This window comes from Penaeus japonicus, unplaced genomic scaffold (genome assembly GCF_977035675.1).
Source record: "Penaeus japonicus unplaced genomic scaffold, GWHDUDI00000001_assembly GWHDUDI00000027, whole genome shotgun sequence".
NCBI lineage: Eukaryota > Metazoa > Arthropoda > Malacostraca > Decapoda > Penaeidae > Penaeus > Penaeus japonicus.
Genome location: NW_028234429.1, coordinates 16,088,175 through 16,098,174, shown reverse-complemented (window position 1 = coordinate 16,098,174; position 10,000 = coordinate 16,088,175). Strand labels below are relative to the sequence as shown.

The 10,000-nt window shown below is 40.6% G+C and overlaps 1 protein-coding gene across 2 annotated transcripts in view; it reads right to left on the bottom strand.

The window, feature by feature from the left end:
* LOC122246641 (chymotrypsinogen B) overlaps positions 1-10,000 on the bottom strand; it is an 18,278-nt gene that overhangs the window by 4,984 nt on the left and 3,294 nt on the right. For both annotated transcript variants that reach the window (XM_043005334.2, XM_086552667.1), the window contains exons 2-9: positions 9,203-9,326; positions 7,051-7,237; positions 6,522-6,613; positions 5,968-6,068; positions 5,550-5,671; positions 4,909-4,968; positions 4,247-4,433; positions 467-584 (exon numbers count right to left, since the gene is read on the bottom strand). In XM_043005334.2, the coding sequence (XP_042861268.2) occupies positions 467-584; positions 4,247-4,433; positions 4,909-4,968; positions 5,550-5,671; positions 5,968-6,068; positions 6,522-6,613; positions 7,051-7,237; positions 9,203-9,289 (954 nt within the window). In that variant the 5' untranslated portion in view covers positions 9,290-9,326. The remainder of the gene's footprint in view (positions 1-466; positions 585-4,246; positions 4,434-4,908; positions 4,969-5,549; positions 5,672-5,967; positions 6,069-6,521; positions 6,614-7,050; positions 7,238-9,202; positions 9,327-10,000) is intronic.

Below are 10,000 nucleotides of genomic sequence, written 5' to 3'. Positions count from 1 at the left end.
ATAGATAGAATTTTCATGAGAATATAGACCAAGACAATATCAGAATTTTACAGAAACATGCACATGAGCATTTGCCATTGTTCCTGGATTTAATTACAACTATTTATATTAATATCCCTAATTAATGACATTGAAGCATAAAATCATGAATGCCTATGTGACCAAAAGATCAAATATTTGCCTGATAGACATTCTAACGTGCAATACCCCTCAGAATAGTCTAGCTCTATTGATTATACATAAATTTACTATTTTTTCCCTAAACACTGCTCAGTTTAAGGTAAATCTTAATTATTCTTAGTTTCACTTATCTAGCTTCAAGAGGTTCCGAACCATCGAAATTTCAAAGATAAGTAAACACAATTCAAATCTTTTCCCTGCCTTGTGTATCATAAAAAATACCCAAAAATACTTAAAAAGAAACTAGAAGAGAGAACAAGCATACTCATGCCTTAAAAAGACTTACGGAAGTCGTGGCGCTGAACTGCGGGTGTCGGAGAATTTGCTTTGCTTTGAAGACCTGCGTGTTGTTCTCCTGGTCCAGCTGTATGTCGTGCTTGCCCGCAGTCACAATAACCTCTGTACTGTTGGGATTTGAGATGCTTTAAGTCTCGATTAGTTGGGAATGGTGGTCTATGGTGTATGTATGTCTCTTTCTCTCTTTCTTTCTCTTTCTCTTTCTTTCTCATTCTCTTTCTTCCTCTTTCTTTCTTTCTCTCTCTCTCTCTCTCTCTCTCTCTCTCTCTCTCTCTCTCTCTCTCTCTCTCTCTCTCTCTCTCTCTCTCTCTCTCTCTCTTTCCCCTCCCCCTTTCTCTCTCTTTCTCTCTCTCTCTCTTTCCCCTCCCTCTATCCCAGGGGTTCCCAAACTTTTTGTTCCTCAGTACCCCTTAGGCTTTTTATAGGTTCCCATGTACCCCTAACACTAAAAATTAAGCTTAATAGTAAAAAAGGACTTTTTAATATTTTGATATTTTAAGTTTATAAGAATCTGCATGTTTAGATTACATAGGCATCTTAAATGATGAAAACAGAAATAAAGCAATTACTAAGGTAACTGACATTTTGATCCAGCACATACAATACATACCTTTTTATTATTATTATCCAAAACACTAATGAACAAAACTCAGGTATTCTTATTTTAATGCATCGCACTAACTCAACATAAATGGATCACTACCAATTCAACACACATTCAGTCCTGCAGATAAGGCAGAAACAGGGAAAAAAAATGTTAATGCACTCTAGTATGGAGACAGAATTATTGATAACAATTGTAACCAAATCTAAACAGAACTAGTGAGATGGGTGAGCTTGTTTTTTAGCAACAAGCTCACTGATACGAGGGGAAACTTTAGCAATTGCACAACGAAGATCATGTTCAGGTGTGTTGAGTTTTGATCTGTATTTTGATTTGATACCTAACAGTACTGAAAATGCCGACTCACAAAGCCATGTTGATGGAAATACCAACAGTGCTCGAATAGCAGGTTCAGCAATCTGTCTGTATGAGTTTCTCATTGAAAACCAAAAACCACACAGATTTTTCTCAGAGTAAACATGTAATGCAGAATCATCATGTTGCATTTCTACCAACTCCTCCTGCCTACCTGTCCCAGCCTGCAACACCTGAGCATCTGTACTGAAAGGATTCCTAAGATATACAAATTCATCTCCATCAAGGCTTGGAAAATAACTATTAATTTCTTCTTCCATCTTCATAAGATGCTCAGTGACTAATCCTGTGAACTTGTCAGTCTTAGATCGTGGATTTTGATCTATATATTCTGTTACATTACTAAACATAGCCAAGGTATCAGACTGAATGTTTCCCCTCCACAGTCGAAGTTTTGCAATGAATGCTTTGAGTTTAGCTATACTGCCACAAACTGTTACATCTCTTCCTTGGAGACTCTGGTTTAGCATATTTAGAGCATCAAAAATATCCACAAGATAAGCAAGGTTAAGCATGAAGTAATGATCCTTCAAGGAAGTGACGAAATCTTCACACTTGTGGGAATGTTGAAAAAATTCTAGCAATTCTCCATGAAGCTCATAAATACGTTTTGTGACACTTCCTCGGGAAAGCCAACGTACATCAGTATGGAACAGAAGTACACTGTGATTACCATCAAAATCTTCACACAATAGTTTGAATAATCGGCTGTTAAGAGCACTCCCTTTTACATGGTTAACCATCTTGACCACCAGTGATAACACACTGGCTAGTTCAGCAGGAAGAACCTTGCATGACAAAACAAACCGATGTATCATGCAATGCATAAATGTCACATGAGGTGCTACTTCCATGACACGAGCTCTAAAACCAGACTTTCGCCCCAACATTGCTGGTGCCCCATCAGTTGTGCATCCTCTCAGATTTTCCCACTTCAAACCATGTTTCTTGAAAAATGAATCTACCACTTGAAAAATATCTTCGCCTTTAGTTGTTGCTTCTAAGGCTGCATTCATTAAGAACTCTTCCTTAATACCTTCATTTCCTACATACCGAGCAAACATTAGTAGCTGAGCACAATTTGTAACATCGGTGGACTCGTCAAGTTGAATTGCAAATCCACTTTCAGACATAGAAATTTCGCTAATCACTTGCTGAAAAATATCAAGTGACATTTCTTCTATTCGTCGTTGCACTGTATTGTTTGACAAGGAGATAGAGTTGAGCTTTTTTTCTGATTCATCTCCAAGGACACAACGCACCATTGCTTTTGCAACTGGAAGAACAAGGTTTTCCCCAATGGTATGAGCTTTCTTTTGTTTGGCAATCATAAGTGAAACTTCATAAGATGCCTGCACCACTGCAATGTTTTGTTGGAAAATCCTCCCACTTGGATCCAGTCGTTGCTTCTTTAACACTTCTTCTTTACGTTTAAAAAAATTAAGGTCTTTGTCTTTGAACTCTGGATGAGCTCTCTCAAGATGTCGAGTAAGTAGGCTTGGCTTCAATGAGTCATTCCCCAGAGTTTTTTGACACAGTACACACACTGGAATATCCATACCATTGTTTACTACGAATGTAAACCCGAACTGTAAGTAGGTCTCTTCTTTTACTCATCATTATTTACCTTTCTAAAAGATAGAAAAAATATATTAGGTAACTAATAAGCCCAAAAAGTGCCATAAAACAGCATCCTGCCACATCTGAAACCAGGTATGTGTATCTACTCTAAGAATTAAATACACATACTAGGTTTCAGATCTGGCCGTATGATGTTTTATGGCACTTATTGGGTTTATGTTATGTTTCCAATGCAAGGAATAAGAATATAGCTACTGCCACGGAAAGTACATGGCAAGAAAATTAACATCACTTTGTATATATTAATATTAGATATTTATGTCTTTTCATTGTTTTTCTTAATTGTATGTATAGAACTTTTAATGCAACACTGTCTTACAACAAGGATATGGAGAGTTAGTAACGAGAAACGTTTTCACACTTTCACTAGCTGCGAGTGTAAACAGGACTGAGTCTGAGTCACTCAGTGAGGCGTGAGCCGCCAGGCACTGACGCGTCGATAAACACGTCCTGTACCAGTCATTTCTAGATTGGTACAGGTAGTCCTACAGATCTACACTGCAGATCAAGCCATGTGAGGTTTATAATAGTAAAAACAAATGGTACTACCTTACACCCAAGAAATTTCAATAAAGGTGGTGCTAATCAACACAAAGAAAATGAGAAAAGTGCAATCTGAGTGCAGATTACAACACCATGTATTGTGCAAGTAATTGTTTCCTTCAGACCAAATGTACCCCCTGAAACGTGCAAATGTACCCCTGGGGGTACATGTACCCCAGTTTGGGAACCCCTGCTCTATCCTTTCCTCCCACCCTCCCCCTTCACCTCTCCCTCTCTCCTACCCTTCCCTTCCTTCTCTTCCTTCCCACCCTCTCTCCCTCCTACCCTCTTTCCCTCCTACCCTCTCTCCTTCCTACCCTTCCCCTCCCCCTACTCCCCTCCCACCCTCCCCCTCATCCCCTCCCACTCTCCCCCTCATCCCCTCTCCCCTACCCTCCCTCTCCCTCCCTCCCACACCCCCCCTTCCCTTCATCCCCTCCCACCTCCCTCCCTCCTAGCCTCCCCCTACCCTCCCTCTCCCTCCCTCCCTCATTCCCTCATTCCCTCCCCAACCACACACCTCCCAAAGCCCTACACCAGAATCTCCCTCGCCATCATCACCATTCCCCTCCAAACAACAATTAATTAACATGACAAGCGCCTCACTTCACTTCGTCGACGCAGTGACCTGCCGTGATGACATGAGTTGCCGTGACGATCGAACCCCCACAGTAAGAGGTCAGGTCGCCCGAACGGATTTCGAGTCTCGCCATCCAAGGGTATTCGCCCACTTCCGCCTCTTGGCCGCCCACGATCCTGTTCACGCCCGCGCTCTCTGGGGCTCGGCCGCATACTGTGTGTGTGGGGGGGGGAAATGGGCGTTGCGGTTGCTTATGTTTGGGTTTTTTCTTTATTTGTGATGTTGGTGTTAGTTGTTATTGTTGTTATCGTTATTAGGATGAATTATTATTGTTGTTTGTCATTGTTATTACTGTTGTTGTTATCACTATTATTATTGTCATCATTATTATTATCATTAGGATTAGGATTAGTACTATTATCATCTTTTTCATTAATTTTACTGTTATTATTATTATCATTATCATCTTGATCATCATCGTCATTATCACTCCTATCATTATCATCCCTACCATTATTCTCATTACCCTTATTACCATTTCTTGCCATCACCAAAGACGATAACAACAAAAAACTTAACAAATAAAAACAAAAACAAAAATGATAACAATAACGACACATAATCACATCCATTGCATAACACACGAAAATCTACGAGCAAAGAATATTGTCAGTCATTTTTTTCTCACCGTTGTCACATCCGGGAACTTGGGTGTCAGAAATACTTCCACCTTCGTTACAACCACTCCCTGAGGCACGTAATAGGGTGTTATAGGTGGCACGGTGGTCACGTTTTGTTCAGTGTTATAATCATTATTTCTATGGTCGTTTTAATTGTAAACATTACCATGATGATTATCATTTGTATTCTTATTGCTTTTGTATTGGTATCATTATCATTGTTATCATCATTAATATCAATATTATTACTATTATCATCATCCCTTTTTCCAAGTCTCTATCTCTCTCTCTCTCTCTCTCTCTCTCTCTCTCTCTCTCTCTCTCTCTCTCTCTCTCTCTCTCTCTCCCTCTCCCTCTCCCTCTCCCTCTCCCTCTCCCTCTCCCTCTCCCTCTCCCTCTCCCTCCCTCCCTCTCCCTCTCCCTCTCCCTCTCCCTTTCCTTCTCCCTCTCCCTTCTCATTCTCCCCCCCATCTCCTTCTCCCTCCCCCCATCTCCTTCTCATTCCCCCCCCCCCATCTCCATCTTTCTCTCCCTCTCCCTTTTCTTCTCCCTTTTTCCCTCTTCCTCTCCCTTTCCCTCTCCCTCTCCCTTTCCCTCTCCTTTCTCACTCTCTCTCGAAAAAAAAGTAAGACTCAAGTTCAGAACTCACTCTCCACGGCTTTGATAGAACACCAAATCCTCGAACGGTCTTTACTCTTTTTAGCTCTTTCGTACAAGAGATACAGGGTGACCAGTCCTGCAATCTTGCCTGGGCCTTTGTTTCTGCAATACCTTATGGAAGAGAAAAATGCAATTGAAGAAAATTATCAACAAGGGAAGAAGATCGGGGTGTAAGATCTCGGATGTGCGACTTTGTTTTTTTTTTTTTTTTTTTCAAAGTGTTCTTGAAATGAGTTTATTGATACACTTATGGGTTGTGTCATCGTGGTATGGAAGTACTTTATCCAGCTTTTTTTCGTGGCATAGATATTATATACGGCAGTCTCAGCTATGATAGAAGAGTTGCAGAGGCAAAGAGGATGTGACTGAGCTTTTGAGTAGAGTGAGGCTGACTAATGCTGACTTACTGTTTCTCAAACTTTTGGTGGGAAACGAAAAAATATTCTTTCCTGCACGCAGACAGATTGAATGTCTTGCAGTTCATCACTAGTTCCGTTTCTCCGACTGCCTGCGTGTGAGAAAGATACAGCATGAGATAAGGAATAAATGTTGTTGTATACATAGATACATACGTACATACACACACACATATACATACACGTACAAACATACACATACGTACACGTGCAAACATACACGCACAGACATACAAGCACACACATACACACACACACATATGTATTTGTGTGTGTGTGTGAGTGTGTGTGTGTGTGTGTGTGTGTGTGTGTGTGTGTGTGTCCGACTTTATATAAATATATGAATAATACATTTTCAAGGACATAATTCATCTCCAAGCATATAACACTGCCATAAAATAGCACATAAATAACCTAAATGCAATAACATCAAAATCGCAGAAAAAACAGGAGTGAAATCAGCAAAGCCGCATCAGTGAACTCCATCAGCCAAAAACATTCCTATCATTCCTATTCCCGATTCCAAGACTCTAGGAAGGACTCACTTGTACTAAGGTCGAGCAAACGTCCATCCGAGGTCGCAGGCGGAAGACCTTCATTTCGCCCGCCCTTAGGAAGTACATTTCTCCGCACTTCACTGTTCGGGTGGGATCGGGGCTTTAGAAGGGCTAATCTTATCACAAACACAAACATACAGACACATACAAACATATAGACACATATGTACACGCTAGTCCACGATATGTATATATTTATATATATATATATATATATATATATATGTATATATATATATATATATATATATATAATATATATATATATATATATATATATATATATATATATATGTACATATATATATATATATATATATACATATATATATATATATATATATATATATATATATATATATATATATATATATATATATACACGTAGAGAGAGAGAAAGAGAGAGAGAGAGAGAGAAAGAGAGACAGAGAGAGAATGAGAGACAGAGAGAGAGAGAGAGACAGAGACAGAGAGAGAAAGAACTGACTTTTACATGCTATCTTAATTCTTTGATTACCCTTTTTGCGTAAGTTCTTCTTCTTCCACTTGAAGGATTTCCTCCTTCTTTTCCCCTCCTTTCGGGCACTCCTTCCCTCGGTGTCCTTGTGGTTTCTGAGGCACTGTGCCAAGGTCTTTCTCTCGCTGAAGGATTGGCCAAGACATTTTCTCAAGACCTTTCCGAGCTCCGTCAACTCGCCAAATTCCTGTGGATGGGAATATGAGAGGATCACTGGCACAGGAATAGATGGACGGACGAACGTGGACCGGCTGTGTGAGACAGGGAAATTACTTGTATACTTTAATGCGTATGTTGAAAAAGTCTTTGAATTGACATTACGATAAAGAAATGCGAATTTAGAACGTGTACTTTTTTTTTTTTTTTCATTTTGCCTCAAAAAGCGGATAAATAAGAAAATGGCGTCATTCGCCGGACAGGAACACTAGCGCCCTCCTGTGAGATTAGTTTAAAGGTCGATTCATACACATCAGTGACGTATTAGTGCCGTGTCCGCTTAGTGTCAGTGATATCCGTGTTGTTTCCGTGACGTCTATGCACACACATCCGTGGTGTTGCCGTACAGCGAGAAATCAGTGTTTTCCAGGATGGCAAAGTTTTCGGACGTGGAGTTGGCAATGATTGCCATAATCCTTGATGAAGAGGAAGAGGCAGAACAAAAGGTGAAGAAGAGAAAGTGGGTACATGAAGCTTGACAGAAAAGAGACATATATATATATATATTATATATATATATATATATATATATATATATATATATATATATATATATATATATAAAATATATATATATATTTATATATATATATATATATATATATATATATATATGTATATGTATATAAATATATATATATACATATATATATATACACACATACATGATTGTGTGTGCGCGTGTGTGTTTAATGCGAGAGCCAGAGCCAAGATGATCGCGGGATGTACAAAGAGCGCTTCCGAGTAATCGGGGCGCACGGCCGTATAAATACATCAATTGCAATCCATGTATTTTGTTTGGGACAAATCATAAAGAACTGGTTGATTTCGCACCAGTTCAATCATTAGTTCGTCATCCATTTTCTTGAGAGTTCAGAACACTCGTCCGGCGTCCGTGAAAATCTAAAAAATATCGGTGGCGACGATATTCAACTTCACGGAACGGAGACGGAACGGCCACTGAGAGTTAAAACACTGTACTGCGCCGGACGTGTGTGAATGCTTCGGTGGAATTCGAAGCAATTATATTTTTTTTCACTGATACTGAAGCAATGAGCGGACACGGCACTGATACGTCACTGATGTGTGTGAATCGACCTTAAGGGCTCTGTCAGACGAGCGGGTTGGCCGCCGCGGCTGCAAAGCGGGTCAGCCGCCGCGGAACCGCTTTTGAAAGAGTTTATATTGATTCCTATGTAAAACGCTGGCTGATGTCACACGGGCGGTCTACCCGCCTGACCGCGGCGGGTGAGACGCATTTCCCCACTTGAAACCGCCGCGGCCAGCCCGCCTGGCTATGTCAGACGAGAGGTTTACCCGCCGCTGCCGCCAGGGCTGGCTGAACCACAGGAGAGGGAAGACGTGGCTGTGTTGTGAGCAACTATGTTCGATACTGAAAAGTTTATATGCGAAATAGAGCTGCGTCCTACCATTTGGGATGTTCTAAGCTCATTTTTTAACACAACCTTTCGCTGCAACGGCAAGTCTTGAACTGAAGCGGCAGCCGCCTTTACCATGTCACACGGGCGGGTCGGCCGCTAGTAAACCGCAGCGGTTTAGTAGCGGCCGACCCGCCCGTGTGACATGGAAAAGGCGGCCTGACCGCCAGCGGGCAAAAACCGCTCGTCTGACAGAGCCCTAAGGCTTCTTAGTTGGCCGAGGATTTGCCGGATAATTTTGCAATTTTTGAGAAGATGCAGGATGGTTACAAAACTCAACCTCACTACACCCTCAGTAGTCTAAGAAAAAAAAAAAAAAAAAAAAAAAACATAGATGACCCCCCCCCCAAAAAAAAAAAAAAAAAAATATATATATATAGAGAGAGAGAGAGAGAGAGAGAGAGAGAAAAGGGAGACAGACAGAGAGACAGAGACAGAGAGAGAGAGAGAGAGAAGGAGAGAAAAGAGAGAGAAAGAGAGAGAGATGACCCACTTACCCTTTCCTGACTGTCGTTCTGCCCTGAGACCCATTGCCCTCCGGAGACAGACGTGAGAGCCAGCATAAGAAGCAACCATGTTCGCATAGTTTTCTTGGGTTCGTCTCGTTTCCTTGTCCAGCTTCTGTGAGGAAGATCCGGTCGCTCATGAAGGTCGGTATTGTGTTCATTTGTACTTGGTAGATGTCAATGGTGAGATGAGTAAACAAGCTGTATTGTGATTATTATTATCATCATCATTACGTGTATATGCTTATGTGTGTGTGTGTGGGCGTGTGTGTATGTATGTGTGTATATGTTTGTGTGTATACAAAAAAGATGAATCAGTAAGGGCACACTTTTTTTCTTATAGTTTAAGGTGACTTAGTGCGAACACTTAATAAATGACTCAGTAAGATCACAGTAAGAGTTTGTTTTTTTTCAAATAATTAAAGAAAAACAAATAAACGAAAACTCAGGACACATAAAAGAGTTTAAAGAAGTTTCAAAAGATACCTCAATAAGGACACATAAGGCAGTTTAAAAAAATAAAAAAGGTGAGGACCCGGTAAATTTGGATAAAGACGCAACCAACCCGCTAGGATCGACACGATATTTTTTCTAGTAGTTTTCGTTCTGTTTTGTACAGTTTCGCTACTCATTTCCATCGGAAACCGTTCGCTGCTGAGTTACACACCCCCCTCCCTCCCTCCCCACACGCGCGCCACCGTCGATACGGAACTAACAATTTCTGGCGCGAAATTTAAAGTTTTTTTTTGCGCAATCAAAACCCAACCCATAAACCTAACCTAACCTAGT